Source organism: Marmota marmota, unplaced genomic scaffold, assembly GCF_001458135.2.
Source record: "Marmota marmota marmota unplaced genomic scaffold, marMar, whole genome shotgun sequence".
Taxonomy (NCBI): domain Eukaryota; kingdom Metazoa; phylum Chordata; class Mammalia; order Rodentia; family Sciuridae; genus Marmota; species Marmota marmota.
In genome coordinates this window covers 7,397,845-7,422,231 of record NW_026000153.1, presented here as the reverse complement: position 1 = coordinate 7,422,231, position 24,387 = coordinate 7,397,845, and the positions used below count along the sequence as shown (strand labels likewise).

Genomic DNA, 24,387 nt, shown 5'->3' with positions numbered 1-24,387 from the left:
AGGGCGACACTTGCTCATTGTGATCTACACTTTCATCCCCAGCACTGTGCTATGCAGTGGGGACACAGCATGGAAGGAAACAAGAACAATCCTGTCCTTGTGGAACTGACCGGATTAAGGGGGATAACAGAGAGGAATCAAATAATCTGACGCACAATGAGCTTGTGCTATATACCTCGTTGAATCTATGACTCCACCAGATTGGCCACTTTTATTTTCTTTCTTTTTTTTTTTTTTCGGTACCAGGGATTGAACCTAGGGGCATTTAACCACTTAGCCACATCCCCAACCCTTTTTAAAAATATTTTATGTAGAGACAGGGTCTCACTGAGTTGCTTAGGGCCTTGTTAAGTTGCCGAGGCTGGCTTTGAACTCGTGATCCTCCTGCCTCAGCCTCCTGAGCCGCTGGGATTTCAGGTGTGTGCCACCATGCTCGGCATTGCCACAGTTTTTTGTGTCACTAAGAAAGACAGAAAGCTGACCACACTTGGCACGCTGTCAATTGCAATAATACATTATCATTTCAGAAATGCTTAACATGGGGAACGTTTACCTCCTAAAAGCAATGAGATATGGAGAATGACAGTGGCAAGAGGTGCACGGAAGTGGGGGGCACGAGAAGACACCCTGATTCAGGCAGAGTGAGGCTGAAGGCAGGAAAGCCCTCTCTTTTAGGAAGTAACTTTTAATCCAAAAACTTGAAGAGCAGAAAAAGCAAGGCAGGTGCAAGGTAGAGTAGGTGCAAAGGCCCAGAGATGGGACGGAAGGAACCCAGGAAGCGGGAGTGGTGGTGGGCAGTGTGGCCTAAGCCCGTGCCCATGGGACAGAGTTTGATGGGGTGAGGTGAGAGGAAGGCAGGGATAGGCTGTGAGGGTCATGGGAATGTTGGGATTTTAGTCCCTGTATCAGTTAGCTTGGGCTAACAAATACCATAGACGGGGCGGCTTCAGCAATGGACATTTATTCTCTCCAAGTTCAGGAGGCTGAAGTCTGATGGAGGAGGTATTTGAGTTAGATCTGGAGGCCTCTTGCCTTGGCTCATAGATGGCTGTCTTCTCCCTGTGTCTCTGCAAGGCCTTCCCTCAGTGTCCTAGTCCCTTCTGCCTCCGATGACACCCGTCGTTTGGATTAGGGCCATCCTAGGAACCGCATTCTAACTTAATCACTGCCTTGCATCCCGGTCTCCACCGACAGTTACATTCCAAGGTCCTGGGGGTGGGGATTTCACTAGGCAGTTTTAGGGGGACACAGTGAGCTCATAACATTCTCAGAGGATTGGGAAACCGAGGTAGAGTGTTGAGAAAGGAACGAGACGATTGGATCTATGTTTTTAAAGGACACGCTGGCTTCCGTAAAAGGACAGGATTGGGAAGAGTGGGGACAGGAGCTGAAGTCAGCCGGACTGTCACCAGTATCAGACCAGCAGCGCTGGTGGCTGGACCAGGGTGCACACAGACAGACTTGAGCAACGTCTGCCAGACACCCTCTCACGCAGGGAGATGAAACTCCCAGTCTCAGCCAAGGGAAGGACAACAAAGGGTCTATGTGGATCCTAGGAATCCAAAAAGGGAAGGGAGCTGGAGGGCCTGGATGTCTTCCGCCATTTTGTAGGGGAAGGATGATCTTGGCTGAGAGTCCCATCAATTACCCTCCATTGACCCAAAGAAAGCAGTTTATATTTTAACCAACACCCTAGCAGCAAGAATGAAATGAGGACTTGTGGTGAGAGTCCACAAGTCTGGCCAAGGTCACTTTTCTTAGAGTTTCAGGCTGAAGATTTTGGGAGTCCACTTGGGGTCTGATGCTCCTGCACCCTGGCACTCCTCACTGGCCACGTGACCACATTCCTGGCCTCCCTCCCGACACCAGCACAATCAGGAGGAGCCACCTTGCTCTCCCCCCAGCCTTTGGTTGATCCCACAATTCTGCATTCTGTGAGCTGGGGAATATCACCCAGAAAGGGGAGAGTGTGGCACCACGTGGTTCATTAGTAAGGGACAGCACACCTGAACCTGTGGCTATGCAGGGGGGTGGGATGAAAATCTGGTCCCCTCCCACCTGGTAAATCCATCCTCCCAGCATTCTCCAGATGCTCCCATCAGGAGGGTCTCTGTGTCCTGGTTCTGGGACACATGATGCATGAGACCTAGCTCAGCCCTCCAAGAACCTGCAGGCAGAGGCAGAGCTCCTGCCACCCTCAGGACAATGCTCCCATATAATCCACCACAGAACAGTCACGAAAAGCAGGGCTCAAAGAAGGTTATATGGCAGCTGGGACAAGCAGGTAGGGTCAGTGAACCCCTGGCCAGCCCTCCTCAGCCCCTGTCTACATTCCCCGGAGGGTACAGTCATCACACACTGTCCAACTGCACCTGAGACCCTGGCTTCAGTGAGATAGGAGGCAGGGAGACCCAGTGAGGCCTCTTAGAGGTTGAATAGTGTTCCCCAGAAGATACATGAGACCTCTGAATGGGATTTTATTTGCATATAGCATCACTGCCAATGGGATTAGTTAAGATGAGGTTCTCCTATAGGAGGGTAGGCCCTTAATCCAACTGAGGTCCTTAGGAGAATCTTAGACACACAGGGAGAAAGCCACTGTGGAACAGCAGAGTCAGGGACTGAGGTGATTCATCTGTAAGCCAAGGAACACCAAGGATTGCCAAAAAACACCCCAAACTTGAAGAGACAAGGTTCAAGTCTCCCTTTGGGTTTCAGAGGGAGCCCTGCTCTGCAGACACCTTGATCTCAGGCCTACGGCATCCAGAACTGTAAGAGAATGAATTTCTGTTGCTTCGGCCACCCAGTTTGTGGCATCTTGTTGTGACAACCCTAAGAAAGTAATACAAGGCCTCAGACCTCAAGTTCCTATCCCTGGAAAAGACCCCCATTCCTATGGTGCATGTGCACACGCATAAACACACACACACACACACACACGCACACACACACACACACACACGGCCCAGAGGCAGCCAAGGCCAACCCACAATCACACTATAAATTCCTAGAGGTACTTTCCAGACAGTCTTCCTCAGAACTCAGCATCAACTGGCTTTGGGTCTGAATTGCGTGCTTTACTGGACAGCAGGGAAACTGCACGTCTTCCCAGATCCTTGGTGACTCAGGCTGGACCTGAATTCCAGCCACTCTGGGAAGGGCAGTCCTGCTTTCCTTCCCTGCCATTGAGCTCTTTTCTTGTCAGTTCTAGGGAGCGAGGCTCCCTAGGGTCTGGAGAACATGAGTGTGTGGGTACCTGGCACACGTTGTAGTGCTCAAAGAGGGACAAGAAGCCAATATCGCTACGTGCTGTAATGCCCCGGAGGAGGGTGATGTTCCCGTTCCCAGAATCCAGCTCCACCACATCGTTGAAAACATTGGACACGGCTCTCCCAGTCAGGAGCAGATTGACAAGTTCCTGTTGATGAGAAGGGGAAGCCATGTCAAGTCTCTGAATCAGCTGTGGAGGGGAGACTAGGAAAAAGAAAAAAAAAAAAAGGTGGGGGTGGGGGTGGAGAAGGAAAGCAAGCAAGGAGAGAGAGATGGAAATCAGACGCAGGCCCTGCAGGGAAAGTTGCCATCTTTGCTCATCTAAGTGACTCAGGCACTCATCAACTTTTATTCCCTAAGCATTCATTGAGCACCACTGTACACAGGACCCTGTTCTAGTACCCACACCATTGGAGAGAACTTCAGGAGGGTAAGACATGACTCCATTCTCAGTCCAGACTGGGGTGGGGGTTAGGTGTGTCCCCATGGGATTGAAGCATGACACAGAATGTGACTGGGGCTATTAAAAAAATGTGCATGTAGAGCACTCCAGGGCCCAGATGGACAGGACACAAGGCCACATGACCGAGTAAAAGTGGCTTTGTAGACTGACTTCTGGGATGCTAATTTTTAAATAGACTTTTAGATTTTGAAATAACTTTAGACTCAATAGAAGTCATAAAAAGAGTTCATAGAGTTCCTCGTGCCCTTCACCCAGCTTCCCCCAACAACAGCATCTTCCAGAAGCAGAGCCATACGTAAAACCAGGAAACTGCCAGGCACAGTAGGGTAAGTCTTTAATCCCAGCAGCTCGGGAGGCTGAGGCAGAAGGATCGTGAGTTCAAAGCCAGCCTCAGCAAAAGCGAGGCGCTAAGCAACTCAGTGAGACCCTATCTCTAAATTTAAAAATATACAAAAATAAATAAATAAATAAATAAAACAGTGCTGCAGGGCCACCTGCACTCCAGGCTTATTTGAATCTACCAGGGACAGCAAGATCTCAGTGGAGGTGAGAGGGCAGGGCAAGATGTCTCAGGGGCAGGAAGAGCAGAAGCAGGGGGCAGCGGGAAGCCCATCTTCACCTTGCCTTGGGTATTATGTACTCAGTGGCCCCATCACTAATGCCTCAATCCAGCACGGCAACAAGCACATGACCTTAGGACCTGCAGCAGGAGCGCTGTTTCTCTTGCAATCTCCTTCAGCCTGTGTCCCCTGCACCAGGGTGGATCACTGTGGCTGGAAGGGACCTTCTTTATGCAATGGCCTCCTTGTCCAACCTCCTCTTAGAAATGGAGAAACCGAGGCTCACATATGCAGAAGGACTTGCCCTGGTCACACACAGTGGGCGCCAGGACTGAACCTCCACCCACATCTGCTGGCTCTGAACATCTGTCTGGTTTCCCTTCAGTTGTCCCCACCCCTCGTTACACTCATGAAGGCCCCTGCCTGGACATGCATTCAAGATGCAGGGTGGTGGCCTCCAAGGGCCCACTGCCCCCTGGGGAAGGAGTCCAGCAAGCTGCCCCAGCACTTGGGCAGGCAGGTCTCAGTCTCACCCACCTCCACCAGGGCTGGCACTGCCCATGAATCAAGCGGGCAGGCAGCCCTCTCGCTGCTCGTGGGAATGGCCACGGCCGCCCTTTCCTAAATGGCAGAGTTTATGAAAGTGTTTTCCCCTGAATTGTGAAAACAACGTCCGGGGTTAATAAATCCCTCTGTTAACACCAACACCCCTGCCCCAGTGACAGTAAAAGAGGTCTTGGTTGATGGCCACTGAGGAGTCCTCATTGGACAGAGATACGAAGGGGCCTCATTGTGACCTAGCAGAGGAAATGAGAAAAGAATTTGGAGGAAATATCTGTTCTAAGATACTGCACCTCAGGGGCAGAAGGGTACAGCCTTGATCAGGCAGGTTCAAGTTTTTTCCATCTTGTTTTCAACAGGAAAAAAGGGCCCTGCTCCTTAATCAAGGGTGTGTCCAGAACCTTCCACCTAGCAGAAAGCTTTCTTGAGATGGGAAGAAAGGAGCACTGGGCATCTCCCACTCCCCATCTACTTCCTTACTATTCAAAATGTGGTCTGTGAACCGGCAGCATTGCCTTTCCATGGGCACTGGGGCAGCCTATTAGAAATCCAGAGCCTCAGGCCCAAGCCCAGATGCTCTGAATCCAAGCCTGCTCTACAATAGGACCCTCGAGGGTTCGTGTGCACGTCAAAGCTTAAGCAGCTTGGGGTGGGGAAGAAGATGTCCCAGCTCATATGGTGAGTGTAACAGAAAACAGTCCTTGAACCCAGCCCCAGACTCTGGTCTGGCATCCTCTGCCAACACGTGATGGCCACCCACCTGTGGCCAACATCACTCTCTGCCCTCTGCAAAGAGAAGTTCCCATGGAGTAGAAAAGCACTCAGAGGGAGAGTGGGGCTACCCCAAGCAGCCTGTCCCCTGAGACCTTCTCCCAGAAAGGAGGACAACAGCCAACCCCATCCCTCTGTGGCTGACTGACAAACCATAGCCCCAAGTTTGCACCTGCATAGTGACCAGGCACAGTTCCAGAGCTGGGCACGAGTGAGTCAGGACCCCAGGACAACTGGGTCTTCAGCCGGATTGGAAGATCCAGCTGAACCTGTGTGAACTGAGAGTCAGAGGTCCCTGTGGTCCATGTGGCCACTGTGGGAGGCCTCGCCATGCAGAAAAAAAGCACAGGTAGAAATTAGGGGTGGGATTTAGCTGCCAGTCTTCCTGCTCACATTGACTGGATCTGGAGCTGTTTCCTTTCCTGGTATCATGTGAGTGACTGAGAGGATCCAGGACAAGCAACTGTGCTCAGGGTCTCTCCTGCACCCCCTCAAGACCTCCTGGGGGTCCCTTTGTAGAAATGCAGCTGGAAGGGTAGTCATGAAGACAATACCCTGTAGAAACATAAAGGGTGTCATTGCTGCTGTCTCCCCATCTGGAGCCAGGGTCCTCAGCTTATGCCAGGGGCACTGCTCCCTGTGGCCTGGGCTCTGGGCAGGGCAGCACTTGGATCTCCATCCCACCTCTTCTGCGTGGGTCCAGGCACACAGATTACAGCACAGCAAGTACTCCCCAAAGAGAAGCTAAGCTGAGCTCTCTTTCCAAGTCTCTATGACCAGGAAGCCCAGCAGAGGTCGGCACACCAAAGCACTGGGAGGGTATCAGCAGGGATAAAGGAGAGAGGGATAGAGGAAGAAGAACCACCTCCAGGCTGCCCCTGGGCCCCACAGTTCCCCTGACCTGTGTGCAGTATCCGTGTGCTCCAATCAGGTGGGTGGTGGGAACATCAAAGTCCTGGCGAACCCTGGAAAACACAGAAAGGAGCCTCTGTTTGACCCAAGCCTCCAGGGCAAACCTCACTGGGTGATCGATCGGGTGTTCCCCGTAGGCCCCAGGCCGAGGGTTCCAGATTGGGTGGGAACCTGCGTATCTTGTGTTCAGCGTTGTCTACAGAGGTGGCCCCTGCTCCAAAGAAATTTGGGCTCAAACCCAGGCCTGCTTGAGCCACAATCACCCCGTTCCCTGGGTAACGACTTCCATTCTGGCCTCCCCAGGCTTCTGGCTACACCAGAGGATGGCGAGAGAAGACTGATACAGCAGAAAGTCCCTTGTGCTGGGAATCCAACGTCCTGCCTTCACATCCCAACTACTGCTATTAACAGTAGGGGTGGGGGCAACCTCTCCCATCTCTGGGCCCCAGTCGCCCATCTGTGAAGAGGAAGGAACAGACTCGAATGCTCTGTGATGATTTGGTTATGGCTTGAGTGTGTCCCCCGTGGGTTTCTGTGTTGACCTTTAATTTCCCTTTTATATTAAGAGGGTAGAGACTTAATTCAGCTATGATTTAGAGGCTGGGCTTCTGGGAGGAGATGAGGATTAGGTAAGGTCATGGGGTGGAGCCACCACAATTGAATCTTGGAGATTATATGAGGAGGGAGACCTGAAGAGACAGGCACACGTTCCCTGTCTCTTGCCACGTGATGCCCTGCACCTCCTCAAGACTCTGCCAGCAAGGAGGCTGACATCAGATGTGGCCCTCAACCTTGGACCTTCAGAACCATCAATCAAAATAAACCTCTTCTCATTAAAACTTCCACAGTCTGCGGGATGGCGTTCCTGGCGATAGAAAATAGACCAATACAGCCTTCTCAGATTCCAAAACAACGGTGCTACAGCTCCGGTACCGAGTACCACGCAGGCATCATTCCACAAGACCCAGGGAGATAATGGGGGCTTCAAAAAGAGGCTGGCTGCCAGGTGCGGTGGCACACGCCTGTAACCCCAGCAGCTCGGGATGCTGAGGCAGGAAGATTGCAAGTTTGAGGCTAGCCTCAGCAACTTAGTGAGTCCCTAAGCTACTCAATGAGACCCTGTCTCAAAATAAAATATAAAAAAGGGCTGGGGATGCGGCTCAGAGGTTAAGGGCCCCTGAGTTCAATCCCCGGTACCACAGAAAAGGAAGAAAGAAAAAATAAAAAAGGTTTGCCCAGAGCTGCTGGGCCCAGGGCCTCCAGGCAGTCTCTTTTCAAAGCCTAGAGCCCCTCCATGCTACCCCTGTGGCTCCTTCCTCAAAAGGGGGGTTCTCCAAAAGGCATAGACTGAAAAGCCCCTTTGGCAGAGTAAGTTCCTCAAACCACAAGAAATGAATTTTAGGGCTGAGCAGCAGTGGGGACAGAACAATTCAGGATGTGTCCTATCTTTGGGACCCTGTCCCCTATGAGGAGTGAGTGATGAACACTAGGAGGCAAAAAGCCCTCCCTGAACTTCAGAGTCCTCCTCAGCTTGTCACCATGCTGGGAAGCCCATTGTGGCACGTGATTCCTAAAAGGAGCAGCAAAGACCTCAAACTAAATAGCTCTGGGAGACAAAGCATTCTTGTGATCGGAGCCATGTAACCAGCAGAGAGTAAAGGAGCTACCGTCTCCCGACTGCACCCAGCAGATGCCTCTTCAACCCTCTAGGACCCCTGGGAATTGGGAATTACTCTTTTGAGCAGCACAGAGAGCTGGGTTCTGGGGGCCAGGCGAGTCCCAAGTGCCTGCTTCCCAGACCACTGCACCCGGCCCTGGGGGAACACACCACCACCCATCACTGTATCCCGGCCCTGGCCCGCTTCCTTTATCCACACCCCAGAGAGAGCACTGCACGGTGACCAGGGGTTGGAAGGGTTTAGCAATCAGACCACTCATTTTTCTTTTTGGTGGAAGAGAAGGGGAACCTGGTCTCAATTTATGCTCTAGATCCAAGGTCTGCCATAAGCTCACAAAACTAAAACAGACACCCTGGCCCTGTATCCTTTCCCGACAAACTTCAGAAATTCAGCCTCCACAATACTTGCAGAGATAATGCTTTCTTGTGGTTTTTAGTGACCAGGCCAAATGAGGAAGGTTTATGGTCCACATGAGATGGCCTGGGAGCACCGTCATAGGGGACTGCAGACCGCAAAGGCGTGGGGTCCTCTGGGAAGGCCCTCAGGGCTGACCCACCAGAGACAGCCCAGCAGGCCTGGGAGGGAGCCAGCCAGGGTGACTCATGGAGCACCAAACTCGGCTGGCGCTAGATCAGGCAGAAGAATTGATGGAAACGTTCTCCTCAGCGTATACAAGCATCTTCTGATGAGAAGAAAATAACCTCAAAGGAGTCCTGGGTGGACCGATAAGCATCGCTGGCCTCAGGCCACCCGCAGTTTTCAGAAGCGGTCCGATCTTCATAAGCTCACAGCCGCGTGTTCACCCAGCGGGCTTGAGAGCCTGCGTCAGCTGGGAGCAGAGGGACAAGCAGAAAGGACAATGGGAGGAAATGGCAATTGCATCCTTAGGTGCAAACACGATGGGAAATTCAGACGTGTGCTTGCATCTTAAAAGAGAGGAACATCTGTATTTCACATCAGGGCACTTGAGAGACGCCAAGGAGTGGCTCGTGGCTTCGGAGATTTACAACTTTGGCACATGTGGATGCTCAGGCCTCCCCCAGGGGAGCTGCTGCAGTACTAAGCGCGAGGAGTCCTTGGGCAGTCAGCTTGCAGGCAGGATCTGCACCAGACCCTAGTTCCAGCCCTGGCCTGCTGCAAGGCCACAAACCCCTTGCCCCTGGGCCTCAGTCTCTCTTTCTGGAACATCAGAGTCTTGGACAAGATGAGAGGTGTACTGGCATGAACTGTCCAATATGTTGAAGTCCCTGTCCCCGCCCCACCCCAGCATACCTAAGCTTATGCATCTGGAGATAAAGACTTTAAACGGGTGAGTGAGTTAAAATGAGGCTCTTAAGGTGGGTCCTAATCCAATGGGACTGGTGTCCTTATAAGACAAGGTGTCTAAGAAAATTTGCACACACAAAGAGATCCCCCTGGGATGTGCACACATAGAGGAAAGGTCACCTGAGACACAGTCAGAAGTTGCCATCTGCAATCCTGGAAGGGGAGCCTCAGTAGGAACCAAGCCTGTTGGCACTTTGATCTTGGCCTTCAGGCTGTGGAGGTGTAAGAAATCAATTTCTGTGCTTAAGCCACCCAGATGGTGGCACTTTGTGACGGCAGGCCTACGACACCTGTACAAGTGGCTCCAATGTCATTTTAGACTCAGAGCCCTTTCTTTAAATGAAATCTTATATGCAGAAGCCTGTTTTATGAAGGGTGGTGTTACTTAGCTGAAGGCAGTACTGGGCCTTGCCCATCACCTTCTCCCTCCACCAGCCCCTGTGGCTTCTCAGGGGAACCTCTGGGTTCCACACATCCTGGGAGCAGAAGCTGAAACCATGCAAGGGGCCCCCAAGCTCTGGGCTCCTACCCTTCTGGGCTTCTGAGCCACAAACCACGGCAGTCTCTTCCCCAGGACCGACTTACCACCCAGTTCTAGTGGGCAGGGGGGTCCTTTTCACAGTTCCCCTGGAGGCCAGTCCTGGGGACTCTTGAACAGCCCGAGGCAGGCACAAAGCTGAAGGACAGACGCCAGGCAGGCCCAGGAGCCCTGAGGCCCCACCCAGGTTCCACTGCCCATGGCTCCCGTTGGCCCGTCCCTTCACCTAAAAGCCTCCCCGTGTGAACGTGGCATTTGGCACACAAGTTTCTGAATAAGAAGAAAAATATGCCCAAGTGGCCTAGAAGCATGGCGCCAGTGTCTAGCCACTCACCTAAAACAAATGTCCGCAAGGCGTGTCAGTGGGCAGCTCGGCCTTGGCCTGACCGAGTGACCTCAGGCAAGTCCTCACCTCTTTTTCAGCCTGAGTCCTCATTTAGATGAAGCAGAGGCCTAGAGCAAAGGATCCCCGGGGACTCTCTGGGATGCAAACAAGTGAGTCTGGTTCCTGACTCTGATCTTAAGACATCCAGCTTCTCATAGGCAGTAATTAGCCAGAAGACACAACCTGCCTCCACCTGTCCACTGGGACATTAAGCCCTGAGCAATTACGTCCCACTGCATCAGCTAATCTGGCTTCCCAGAGGCTATACCCCAACAGCACTTCCCTACCCAGCTGCAGAGGTGGAGCGTCTGGCTTATGAAAGGGCAACTGTGGTAGACCAAGAGAACCTGGCTCTAAAGGCAGGGAGCCCTGGGCTCAAACCCGAGTGCTGCCACTTACAGGTTGTCCCCTTCTCAGAGCCTTGGTGTCCCCACCTGCCTGATGGGTATGAGGACGCCTCCTGCTATTAGAGATCACTGTGAGAACTGGATGGGATGAACTATATAAAGCATCTGGCATTTGGTAAATGTTACTTCCTTTTTCCTACGATAACAACATGAAAACAAGAAAACAATGACCAAGAGGTCATGATTCCTGCAACCTTAACTATTCGTATCACAGCCAAGAACCCAGAATAAATCGAGACCTCCAAGAGGTTGAAATGTAGCTGCGAATATCTGAAAAGGGTCTGGAGAGAGCGGATATTGACTGCTTTCCCAGGAAGGCAGAGAGGGAAGGGACAATGAGTCAGAAGACCTGGGTGTCTGGCCCCTCTGCCACCTGTGCCGCATGGCCTTGGCAAATTGCTTTCTATCTCTGAGCCCTTGGGTGTGTCTTTCCCTGACGAAGATAACAATAGCCACTCCTGAGGCTTGCTGGAAGAGATCCTGAGAAGGCTTTGCAAAGGGCAGACAGCTCCAGGGCTGGAGAGCTCAATGTCAATCCCCCTGTCCAGGCAGTGAGAACTTGGTGGGAGACTGTGCCTGGAGGAAGGAAGAGAGGAGCAGCCCCGATTCCACAGCCACTGGCCAAAAAGCCCTTCCCAAGCTGTCTTCCCTCAACACCTGCCATCTTCCCCAACTCCGGGACCGCCCCTCCCAACCTCACACAATCAATCTCTGCAAACCCTCACCAGTGGCTTGTGCCCACTCTGTCCTTGCTACCTGCCGAGACCCTTGCTGCCCACCCCTCAGAGTCCTGCCTAGTGCCTCCTCCTCCATCAAGAGGAGGGACAGAAATGCTCATCTCTCCTCTCCTTAGTCCCCCTTTTCCCAAGGGCCCATGCCATCTCTTCTCCATGCACCTGTCTTGTCCTTCGGGACAGCAAAGACTTTGAGATCAGGTAATGTCATATCTGTCTGGTCCCCTGGAGCCTAGAATGAGGCACACAAGTGCACGGCAAATGACACCCCCACCCTGAGCTTCCCACCCCCATCCCAGGAGAGGCTGTGGGTTTCATAGGCCCCGTGGGACTGATTCCAGAAGCTGGGCCCAGGAGGGGGGTGGAGGCAGGTGGAAGTGAGCCACCCACCAGCACACTTGAGGCAGATTTGGCCCAGAAAACCCTTCTAGAAGGTTCCTGCATCTCCCTCCTCCCAAGGCCCATTGTCCTTATCTGAGCATCTAAACCCTTCATGGAACAAGAAGCGATAGTCCTTAGGTGAGTGGTCAGAGGTAAGAGATGCCCTGCAACTTAACCCCAGAGTGGCCTGAGTTTGGTTCCTCCTCAGGTGTGGGAATGAGCCCCTCCAAACAGCCATGGGGCTGGGGCCGTGAGAAGGACTGTACTCAGCTGGGCCCAGGGTGCACTTGCTGGCTGTGGCTTGCCCTCTCAGCAGCCCGGGGACCTGCCCAGCAGTGTTGGCCTGTTTCAGAGCAGACCCCGCCAGCCGAAATCATAAGGGGGTCGAGGAGGTGGTCTAGCACCAGTCGGGTACAGGCCTACTGGGGGCCTCATTTTCCATTTTATGTGGGCGAACCCTGCTGAGTGGCAGGCATAACCCCTCCCCTTCCGGTCCGGTGATGGTGATGCTGGCACAGGGTGTTAGACCAAGCCACTAGACTGGGGTGATAGGGCTGTGCCACTAACTCACCCTTCCCTTCTCCACGTCCCCACATCTGTAAAGAGGGATGATGGTCCTAGGCCTGCAGGCCTGTCCTGTGGGTTGCCACAAGATTGCAAAAGCCCAGGGTGGCAGTGAGGGCCTTGTGTCTGGCTGAGCCACCACTTTGCTCAGGGCAAGAAGGTCCATAGTGCCCTCCTGATGGGGGACCTGTGGGCAGAGGGGCAGAAGGAAGTAAGGCTTGAGGAGGGCGCCTGCCAGTCCATGACAGACATCCACACAGGTTCCCTTCCACCTGTCATGTTGGTCTGGGACATTTTTGCTGGAAGTGTTAGCGTGGACCCTCCCATCACCTGGATCACTGTTACGATGGGGCTGGAGCTCACTCAGGAAGTCCTTCTCCTCTGGTTTATTACAGGTGAGGAAGGGTCCTTGCCTACTGGATCCAGCCTCATGTGTGATGGGGAAAACCGGGCAAGAGAGGGCCACCAAGCCTGCGAGTCAGGGCTCCTGGTGTGGGGGACTCTGTTGACACCCTAATTTTTGTGGGAATGGAAAAGCTTAGGCAGGGTTCCAAGGACACCGCAGAGCGCCCCCTTCTGTTCAGCACAACACATCTGGAACTGACAAGAACTGGGGATTCTCAATGACGGCTGCCCCTGAAGAAATCTCACACCACAGACCCCCAGCCAGCAGCCCCTGCCAGGTGGCCTCTAATGGGTGAGCACCCCCTCCACTCTGGAATGAAAATCTTGGTGGTCACTTTCCTCCATTTCTGAAAAGAGCCTGTGGGGCCTCTTTCAAGCCCATCTCCAAACCCACATCCTACATTTCCTACATGTGAAACCTCCTGCACCTCTATTTCCTGACTCCAAGCACCCAGTTCCTAGCCAGTCTAGGGCCATATTCCTGCAGAAGTCCCATGATAGGTGCAGCCCAGGCCCAGCCATGGTGATGGCATCCGGTGCCTGTCACCTGGCAGGCTATGGAGTTACTGGAGTCCCCATGCAGGAGGCTTTCCTGAGAACACAGCTGGGACTCAGGGGAGAATAGTGAGGAGATAGAGAAGGGACGCAAATCCCAGGCACAGTATGTACTTCCTGGATCTAGCCACTCCTGAAGTCCAGGTATTTGATAACAGTGGCTTTGTTTTCTGGTTGCACTGGTAAGAAGCGAGTTTCTTTCACTTCCCTTTGCAACCAATTCTCATAGTTGTCATCCATTTCAGGGCTATTTCCTTAAAGAAAGAAACTGGTTGGTTGTCCCTGTTGTTTTTAATCTCTCAAAAGAGTTTTGAGAGCAAGACACCATGGTGCAGATGCTGCATGGGTCCTCCCCCAACCCTTCAGCCAATAACAAGCTAACATCCTTTGTGGACTTTTCAGATTGCCTTTGGGCAGTTGGGGTGGTCACTGGACTGAAGGCCGAGGGGCATGGGGAAGGGCTTCTGCATAAGCTTCTTCCCCACCTTCCTAACCAAGGCCCAAGCCACCCGTGAGCATCAGTCTACAGTAAGCCAGGTCTGAGTGCCCCCCTGGGGGGTTGCAGCTGCACCCCCTGTGTTGGGCTGCCCGGTCCTGTCTCAGAGCTGGCCATGACCCCAGGGCCCTGAGCATCCTGGGCTTGTGAGAGCTCCCTGGGGAAGGCTCTAGCCATGTGTGTGGGGGGGAAGCAGCAGACCAAGGAGAGCATGAAATCAGGCATGAGATTTACTGTAAGCAACTGGAGATCTTAAGAAAGAAAATAAACGGCTTGAAATCAAGTGGAAAAAAAATAAACCCTTTGCAAGACTCTGCACACAGCCCGAGTAAACAAACCTCAAAGGCCTGTTCTCGACTGTTCTTTGGAGTGGTTGGGCTGTGCTCGGCGGGGACTACATCTGCCATGGCACCCGGCCCTGGCTCTGTTCTGGCTTAGGAGTGGCCTTCAGCCAGGAGCACTGACTTTGGTGCAGGGCGGCCTCCGGGCTTCAGATCCTCTGTCACACACTCACAATCATGTCATCCTTCACCAATCTCCAGCTGACCATCCACACCCACATCACCTCCCATCCAGCCACAAGTCTCGTGATGTCACCCATCCACACACACTGCCTTTGGAGGGATCAGGTAGGTCTGCCCAGCCCTCCACTCCGCTTCTCCCTGGCTGAACAGCATTTGATCTTGGATTCTGTTATCTCGCTGGGTTCCCAGGACATGTTTTCAACTACTGTGCAAAGTAATCACAGGCCAGTAGGAAGCAGCATCAAAGGGTTCTCTGCAGAGCCGACTCTGGACTCCACAGAGAGTCTGATCATCTGCTCCCAAGGTTTTGAAGCTGGGTTGTTTGTAGAGCTGGGGCTTCTCCAAAGAGGGGTCCCTGGGCCATGGCGGGGGGCAGGTTGATGCCTTATTGGGAGTCAGGGGCCTCCCCATCCCTATCACATCTGCACCCATCAAAGTCATCCTGTTGCATTTTCTTAACTCCTTGACCTTTAAATAGATGTTTTAAAACTAATCAGATTTTCACAATAAGGAGTCTAAAAAGTACTAGCCCAACCCTGTCCTTCTGGAAATAAAGAATTAAGACACAGGTTGAGTCAGCCTATGGCTTGTGGGCAGCTGAATTGAGAAGGGGAACCCAGACAACCTGATGCTACATCAAAGTCACCAAGTGCAAGCTTTCATGTGACGCACCACCCTGCTGGGTGTCTCTGCACAGGTCAAACGGTGACTGAGCAGGATGACACTGGCACCTGCCAGTCTCAGTGTCCATAAGAAAGGCCTTTGCCTGTTGCTCACAGGAGGCAGCAGGCCGGAAGTGGGTCTCCCAGTCTCAGGACAGTCCTCATTGCCATGGACGACAGGAAGCCTTCAGAGGGCCAAGGTGGGGTGCCAGGGGACAGAGGGACCCACGTGGTTGTGCAATGTGACTGGTTTATAATAGGGAGAGGATGCTTGCAGGGACTCCGCTTAGGAAGGTGAGAGGATGCCTTCCTCACAGGAAACCTCTATGAGTGCCAAGAATGTAAGCGTGCTATGTGAAGTGGCTTCGGGGGGACTCTCAGGATCTGGCCAGCACTGGGGCTGCCGCTGTCCCTGTGCTCATTGTCATCCCTGTCTTTCCTCCTCAGGAAACCCCTGGACCACAGGTGGGGGAAGGGTCAGCTGATGCCCCATCTTGAGCAGCCCTGTGGACATGAGCACAGTGGTCACGAGAGAGCTCAGATCTGCAGCAGCCCCAGAGACCCCTGGGTGGCCTGAGGTCGAGTTCTTACCTGAAGCCCTCAGTCTAACAAAATGTTTTCTTGAACTTGAACAAATCAGAGTTGGTTGCTCAAGTTTGCCTCTACCCCAGGTCCTTAGCTGGGTCTCTCCATCTACCCCTCAGCAGGGTCCAACCAAGCAAGGGTACTCTGTGCCCGGGAAGCCCACTGATGCTCAGGAAGGATCTGCCACTTCACCACATCACCACAGAGGACCACCATGAACTTCAGGACATCCTTTTGTTTGTTTGTTTGTTTGGTACCAGGGATTGAACCCAGGGGCACTAACCACAGAGCCACATCCCCAGCCCTTTTTTTTTCATTTTGAGACAAGGTCTTGCTGAGTTGCTCAGGGCGTCATTAAGTTGCTGGGGCTGGCTTTGAATTCACAATCCTCCTGCCTCAGCCTCCTGAGCCTCTGGTATTACAGGTGTGCACCTCCACGCCCAGCTGGCTGGCATATCCTCATGGCTGCATCTACTGGGGAGGCCTGGTAGCTTCCACCTGGGACACCAAGACAAGCCAGAGGCAAGAAAATATAGGAAAACACACGAGCTCATGGTCCTGCAGCAGCCACTGCTAAAGGCTCCCACCCTGCAGGAGCCGTGATAACCTGGTTCCCCGAGGAAAGAGCCCGAGGAGTGACCAGGCCTAATGAACCTGTCTTACTCCCAAGCTCAGCTCTGTTAAGCACAAACCAAAAGCTCTGGCTTGGGCCAGATCACCCAGGGGAACCCTGTTTGTCAGGTTCACTTGCTGTGTAACCTTGGGGGGAACCACTCCCCGCCCTAAGCCATGGGGACCACAGTGGCATCCGCCTAACTGGTTGTCATGGAGGATCAAGAGGTTCAAAGAAAAGGATTGGGCACACAGGGAGCTTCATAATGCTGGTTGCCATTATCCTTACTGCTAATAGGACTTCCTCTGTATTGTCCTCTAAGGAAAGGGGAAGGCGAGAGACAGAGGAATGACAACCAACCTGTGCAGCCAACATCACACAGGTCTCTATCTGGGTCCTCTGGAAGGCAGAGGCCTGGGGAGGCCCAGCCTGCACCCAGAACCTCAGGATACCTGCTGCAGGGCCCATAGTAGGTCCTCAGGGCCCTGAGGGAGCAGCTGGACTGTATCTATGTGTGTCGGTGTGTGTGTCTATGCCTGTGTGTGTGTGTGTGTGTGTTGACAGGACTGTGACTTCAGGCCATGCACATGAGGCTGTGCAGTCTAGGCTGTGGGGCAGAATTCCCCACCCTGATGCCCATTAGGTGCCACAATCTGGACAGGGCACCACTGCTGCCCAGCTCCATTGGATGGGACAGGGAGGGGCAGCAGTGGCCTAAGTCCTCCAGTTCTGACCCATGTGAAGAGTGTTCTGGACAGGGGGCATCAAGGCCCCATCTAGAAGGAGAAGACTCCACACAGGAGACCGCACATAAATAGACTGCTTGTGATCACTCAAGCTCGGAGCCCAGACGCAGGGCAGAAGGTCCCCTGCACAGATGGGGAAGCTGAGGCCAGCACTACCAAGCCTGGCCCACCTGAGAGTGCAGGCTTCCCCAGTGAGGCCAGAAGACAACCCCCCCCCCCACAACACCTCCAGCCCAGGGATTAGCAAACCAGGCCCAGGGAGAGGGCCGGCGGCTTATGGTCTCCATGCACGTGAGCTCACGCCAGGAATGAATTATATCATTATGGCAGGATTAGAAGAAAAATGCCATTAGAAAGCGCTGTGCACACACCGATTTAATAAGGTCAGTAGCAGCAGGCAGCAGGCAGGCCAGCACACGAGGTCCCACAGAGCCCCGCAGTCCTCCTCCCGCCTGCAGCAGAGGCCCTGGGGGAGCAGCCACAGGCCAGCAGGGCCCAGCCAGGGCAGGAGGGCAAACATGTCCTTCTGCCAGGGCCTCTCCTGCCTGTGCACCTCAAAGCTGCCCAGGGACTTTGCAGTTCCCAAACCTGCTGGGAGTTGTTCCGAAATCTTCCCTATAAAGCACCTTCCCAAGGTGCTTGGACCTTGGACCTTCCCAAGTCCCTTCCTCTGGGTCTCCATCTCAAGCTCTGCCTGCCTGCCAAGTGATGCCACCACCAAGTGTACTTTACAAAACTATCCCTGTACTATTCTCCTGCTGTGCTCCCTAGGGACGATGCCCAGGTGGTAAATACAGACAAGAGGCCTAGAAGGCTCCGAGGGAATCAGTTTCATGGAAGGGCTCAGCTCTAGGGCAGCCTAGGAGCCCGGGGTCCAGCAGAAGAAAGTCAGGGCCACTGGCATTCCTAACTCTCCCTCTGGGTACCGCCCAGGACTCCCAGTAGCCTGCTGGCGGCTGCAGGACAGTCTTGGCCTACAGAGAGACCCTGCCCTGAACTCGGGGTCTGCAGCCATTTCCCAGGTCTCAGCCTCACTGTCCACCCCTGCACAAGTAGCAAGGATGAGAGCCTTAAATGTGCACACAGCAGTCACATGCAAGCTTGCAGAGGTCCCTCTTGAGTTGTCCCCAGCATAAGTGGGGACACCACAGAGAAGGGGACCTTGGAATATGTAGGACGGGCCTGCTCTGCTCTTCCACCAGCGCTTCCCCTCCTCTGCTGCCTCACTAAACACCAAGCCCTGCCCTGGGCTCTGGGGAAGGGGCACAGGGAGACACAGATAGCCCCCGCCCAAGGAGTTGACAGAGAAAGATACTCACAGCTCCAGGGACCTGGACAGGATGGCAGACAGGGTGAGAAGGATGCATCCATAGGGGCCTGCTTGGAACTGGGAAAGGAGAGAGAAGTGAGTACCTTCCACACACCTCCAGCCCTCAGCCTGACACTCTTTGGGGGCTCCTGGACTCACAGCCTCCCATCAGGTGGCCACAGGACAGACCCTGGGCAGGTCTCACCAGCCAGATCCCCTCATCATAGGGATGCACCAGCCCAAGTGACAGAAGGGGCAAAGCACAGGAACACCACGGAGCATATCCACAGACATCAAGCTCAGGGAGGGAGGAGGCCCAAGGAAGGTATTATGGAGGCCTGATGTCTAAATACAAACCCCAGGAATCAGAAGAGAAGCGAACACCACTCATAGCATGGGAGGTATGTGCACAGGCCCCAAAGCAAGAGCGGGCAAGTTCACTGTGCTAGGGCCTAGAAGAGCCCAGTTTGGGGAAATACAAATGAATGAATGAATGAATGAATGAATGGATCCACGTCCATCTTAAATTACCCTTCCCTTAATTCTGTGATCTCAACCCAATTGCTTCACTTCTGTTACTCTCAGTTTCCCCAGTGTCTGCAGACATATTCTGACCACTGCAGAGTTATGTGGATGTCCTGCAAAAGAGGACACACACACACCTGGGGGGGGGGGGCTTGGACCTGCAGACCTGTGTCACAGCTCTGCTGCTGACCTGCATGCTGGCCTTTCCTTCTGGAATACCTACGCACTGCTGCCATGGACCCACACCTTGTTTGGGGGAAGCCCTGGTACTTTTGAGGTCTATCTCCCCTCCACGTGCCTGTGATACCTACAGACCACAGGACTGAGATGAGGAAGGACACGGAAGTCCTGGTGAGCCCTAGCTGGCTGTGAAACTATGGGGAGGTTTGGGTGGGCATTTGCCCAGTCCTTGGCCCACCCTCAAGAGCCTTTACCCTGAGCCCTCTGCAGAGGCTGGGGAGATGAACCCCACCTGGGGCTTCCTGCCCTTGCCAGAACACAGTGAATGGCAGCAATATTCCATTTTGCTTTTGAAAACATTTATTAAAATTATCTCATCAAATTCAAGCTGCCAAGACTTGGGAGGCCACGGGGCAAGGCGCCGGCTGGAAAGGCGAGCCCCGGCAGGCAGTTGGTCCGGAAACCTCACTTAGGGGCCGGAACCATGTCTGGTGCCACTCGGGAAGAAGGGGCCATTCTTCCACCCCAGATCTCCGGCCCTGGAGAGACCTGAGCCCTCCAAAGGACTTCAGTGGGCCGTGGGGGCGGGGGTATCCCTGAGCCAGCCCGGGGTCTGCCAGACACCTCACCCAGAGGTGAGCGGTAATGAAAACCCAGCGAGGAGGCTATTTATTTTGGGCAGAGACGGTTTGGTGTACATTTCCAGGCCTGGCACCAGGAGCCCCTCTGAGACCCAGCCCATGAAAAATGGATTTGGTGAACCTAGTGCTGAGGCAGCTCTGCTGCTTCCAGCAAAAACATAAATCAAGCTTCAGGGGGAGACTCTGGCTGCCAGATTGAGAAGGGCCAAATACTGAATGGACCGGCAGAAGCAGGGAGCCAAAGCTGGCCAGGGATGGACAGCTCGAGGCCAGAGGCCTTGAGGGTCTCTCTCCCTGCAGCAGCCATACTCTCCAAGTCCCTTTCACAGTCATTTTCATGCCTAGGCTTCACTGAAACCCGGGGACACAGGCCAAGGGTGAGACCCATGTTACAGGTAGGGATACAGAGGCCCTAGCACTGCTGGGCAGCCAGAACCTTTGGGGACAGTTATAAGACCTCCAAAACTTGGGCCGTTGGAATGATCTCCCTGGAGCCTCTCCTTGGCCCCATAAGCCTCAGCAATCACTTCCCTTGCCTGACTAGGTAGCTCCAGGCCCTGCCTCATCTGAGGATGTGACACGTGTGACCTTAGTCCTGGCCACCCTGGTGGAGTCCCCACACTGGGTTCATAAGTCTCTCAGGTGCACTCTGGGTTTAACAGGGGGCCCCCTTCCTGCTGATTCAGACTGCCTATACTCCATTTGGAAAACATGCCTCCCGGTGTTTAAGTTTCTCCTTGACCACCTCTATTGGAGCTGGAATCTGCAGTCCTTCACCTTCCAGATGAGGAAACTGAGACCCAGGGACCTCTGCAAGGCTGCATGTGGGCAAGCAAGAAGGCAGGGGGGTCCAGTCTCCTGGTCTTTGCTCACATTGTAAGATTTCCCTCTTGTTTTTACATGTCTATGGCTCGCCCATCCCAAGGTGGCCCTAAACCACGGTGACAATGGACGCCCACAATGAATGAGGACATTGCTCAAGTCCTGACATGCTACACAAGGCCCTGAGGCAGATGCCGCTATTCCCCATGTCTGGCAGAGGAGAAACTGAGGGGCAGAGGAGCTCCATGTGTTGTCTGAGGCCTCAGAGCTAGTAGGGAGCTAACCCGGATCCAAATTCAGGCCAATTATCTCTGGAGGCCAAGTCCTCTGCCCTTGGAGAGTGTAACCTCCTCCTCTGCAAAGCCAGGCTGCCACAGCCCCACTGGGAACTCCAAGATCCCTCTGGCTGCACTGCTCCTGACCCTGGCCACGTCCCTCCTAGCTCACAGTAGAGAGTGGCTGTACAGTTTACAGACTGGACACTGCAGGGTCCCTGCTTGGGCCAATCCAGCCTCCCCAGGACACCAGATGAGGTCCTGTCCCAAGCAGTGTCCCCATGGGCACTGCTTGCCCTCCAACCCTGACTTGGAAGCCACTTCCTTTTCTCCCAGCTGGTCCCGGGACACACCCATTAACACAGAGCTCCAGAGGAGGGTGCTTGCTCCTGGACACAGAGACAGCTCTGCAGCCACCATCTAATTGCTGCTTCTCTTTCTTCCGACCCCACCAGTCCTAGCCCTGCTCTTTGCAGCCCCAAAGCTAACTTGTGTCCATGACCAGCCCACGAGGATGCGATGGAGAGCCTGGAACCCCTGCCCCAAGTCCACCCTTCTCCAGACACATCACCCATCATCCTCAACGCACCACCCAGAGGCCCACGTGCCCTCCTGCCATCTTGGCTGATGGAGAGGACAGCTCCAGATCACCAGCATCTCTCCTACAATGAAACCAGAAGGCTCAACACTGCCCATCCCACAAACAGACGCTACGGTTCATACCTGATGAATGCTGTACTGAAGGAAAGTCACCAGCTCCTCGTAGCAGGTCAGACTGTGCAGTGTGAGCTGGGAAGGAACACACACTTGTGAGCTGCCATTTCCTCGGGGCCAAGCCCATCCCAATCCCGGTCAGAGCCTGTGGCCCTGGCTTCAGCCACTACACACCCCACTGTGACCCTCCCTAGGCTGAGAGTAGCAACCTGCAGAGCTGGCGCTGGGACATGCCCCACATCTAGTGCAACTCAAGGCTTCTCAGAACAGCCAGGGTCTCTGGGGGTGAGTCTGCCCAGCAGCAGCCCTGGGCCCACCTTTAGAACCCCAAGAATGTCGCAGGTTGTGGGACTAAGCACAGGACCCAGCATTGCACGTGGCCGTAGGGAGGGCTGCACCCTGCATGCCAGTCATAGCTGAGAAGAGTCCGGGGATTGAGGAGGCTAGCACATCCAAATCACAATGCCAGGCTAGGGGAGCCCAACAGGCCAGGTCCAGAGTTATTGGAAAGCAGCAAATATGAGTCCCTTTTGTTTTCTCAGGCAGGTCTGAGAGGGAAAAAAAAAAAAAACGCTTTAAAAAAAATTAGCCAAGTGAGGCCCTTAATTAGGGTCCCAGGGTCACATTGGCCCAAAGCTAGGTCAAATAAAACAAGTGGGTTAAAATGAAAATTCTAGCCAGGGGCAGTGTTGCACGCCTGTAATCCAAGCAGCTTAGGAGGCTGAGACAGGAGGATCACGAGTTCAAAGCCAGCCTCTGCAAAAGTGAGGAGCTAAGCAACTTGGTGAGACCCTGTCTCTAAATAAAATACAGAAAAGGGCTAAGGATGTGGCTCGGTGGTCGAGTGCCCCTGAGTTCAATCCCTGGTGCCAAAAAGTAAAAACAGAAGATTCTAAACAGACGGCAGGATTTTCTTTTTCTTTTTTTTTTTTTTTTTTTTTTTTTTTTAACTTCACAGCTTTTGTATTTTCAAAACAACCAACAGTACATTTCCCATTTTTTCACTCTGTACCATGGACGTCTGGCTTCGTGGCAGGAGCTCCATGCTATCAAAGTCCTTCCCCACCTTCTAACTGCCTCCCCTCTGCAGACTGGCACCATTGTACCCCCCCACCCCCCAGGTCTTAGAAAAGAGGCTGGAGAAAGAGGAAGAGGGACCTGGGGGAGGGCTGGGGCTCAGCCCGGGGTGCTGTGTACAGGCTGCTGGGGACCCCAGGCCTGCGCGCCCCTGAGGTGTCGGGAGTCACTGGCCACAGAACCAGCGCTGGCAGCCGCCCACCCCCAAAGCCAAACACCTCTGTCCCCTCCCCAACCCGGGGGGCGTGGACACGGTGGGCACCGGCTGCAGGAAGGGCCCGGGCATCCCCAGCTGCGGGAGGATTTACTTATAGGAAAGGAGACAGTCCCCAAACAAAGCCAAAGTTTGCGTGATAACTTTCCAGAAAGCCGTACTGTTTCTAAGACTCCGTCGGCTTTGTATTTCCCTGTTGGGCTGAACTGCTCGCTTCCCGAAGACCTAAAAAGGGAAAGACGGTGCGTGAGTCCTCTGCCAGGAAAGAACGCCCTCCCGCCAGCACAGGACCGCATGTGCCTTCCCCCTGAGGACAAATGGAAGGTGGCTGCCGAGGACAGAAGGAGCCAAAGGTGTCTCGGGTTTCCCTGCTGCAGACTCACCTCCTAGCCTGGGTCCAGGGGACTCACGGGGGAGGGGGGAAAAGAAAGAATGAAAAAAAAAAAAAGAGCAGGGGGTGCCCTTGGAATAGCCAAACCCACACCCTGGCAGTGGGAAGCCTGACTCCCACCACAACTGAGGATTGCCTGCCCACGGGAATGTTGGCTGGCAACATTGGCCCTCGCGTCCACTAATGGGGGATCCCAGCTCTGCCTCTGGAGCCTCCTCTCTGCGACCCCTTGGTTAACTTCCCTTGATGTGCAGAGCAGTGTGGCATGGATAAGTGTAGGGCTCGGATTGGGGACCCATTGTACCACTAGCTGCTGTGTGGCCATGGATCAGCCACCTTTCCTCTCTGGGCTTCTGTTTCTGAATCTCTAAAACAGGCAGAAATACAATTCCTACCTCATCTGCTCTTAGAGCTGCTGCAATAGATGCTAAGGGCCTAGGTTAATAAGCTCCCTGGAACACGGTACAAGACAGGTAATAGGGGCTGGGGTTGTGGCTCAGTGGTAGAGTGCTTGCCTAGCATGTGTGAGGCGCTGGGTTCGATCCTCAGCACCACATAAGAATAAATAAATCAAATAAAGATATTGTGTCCATTTACAATTAAAAATTTTTTTAAAAAGGTCATCAACAACAATAATGACGATGATATCTTACCTCTACTTTTGTGATGCTTAGTGTATGCCACGCGCTGTCCTAAGCACTTTATATTTATTATTTATCACCAATTTATACTGATAAATGATTCAGATGAATAATGTTATTATATTTATTGCATATTATTTATTTATACTGACTCATTTAGTTCTCACAACCATCCTATTAAGTAATCATTACCATCATCCTCATTTTCTGAACAAGTAAACATGAGGCACAGAGAGGTGAAGTTAGCTGCCTGAGGTCACATAGCCATCAAGCAACAGCTTCAGAGAGTTCCTTCTCATAAACCCTATGCTACAGTGACCAACATGCACCCCAGAGTGTGCTTCTTAGCCCCCAAAATTACTTCCTTTGCTAAAGTTAAGCCACAAATTTAAAAAAATTGAAATTTTTTGTGGCTGGGGATGTACTCAGTGGTAGGGCCAGGACAAAGGGATGCTTCCGCT

The 24,387-nt window shown here is 53.3% G+C and overlaps 1 protein-coding gene across 5 annotated transcripts in view; it reads right to left on the bottom strand.

Annotated features, from left to right (window-relative positions):
* Mindy4 (MINDY lysine 48 deubiquitinase 4) overlaps positions 1–24,387 on the bottom strand; it is a 109,442-nt gene that overhangs the window by 11,860 nt on the left and 73,195 nt on the right. For 4 of the 5 annotated variants that reach the window (XR_007341686.1, XR_007341688.1, XR_007341687.1 and 1 more), the window contains 5 exons: positions 23,056–23,119; positions 21,613–21,678; positions 18,457–18,524; positions 6,527–6,590; positions 3,257–3,418 (listed from right to left, as the gene is read on the bottom strand). Coding sequence is in view for 2 of the 5 variants with exons in the window: in XM_048786414.1 (XP_048642371.1) it covers positions 3,257–3,418; positions 6,527–6,590; positions 18,457–18,524; positions 21,613–21,678; positions 23,056–23,119 (424 nt within the window). In the remaining 3 variants the exon portion in view is untranslated. Of the gene's footprint in view, positions 1–3,256; positions 3,419–6,526; positions 6,591–18,456; positions 18,525–21,612; positions 21,679–22,988; positions 23,120–24,387 lie in introns of those variants that run through there. The other variant, XM_048786415.1, reaches the window with a different exon arrangement.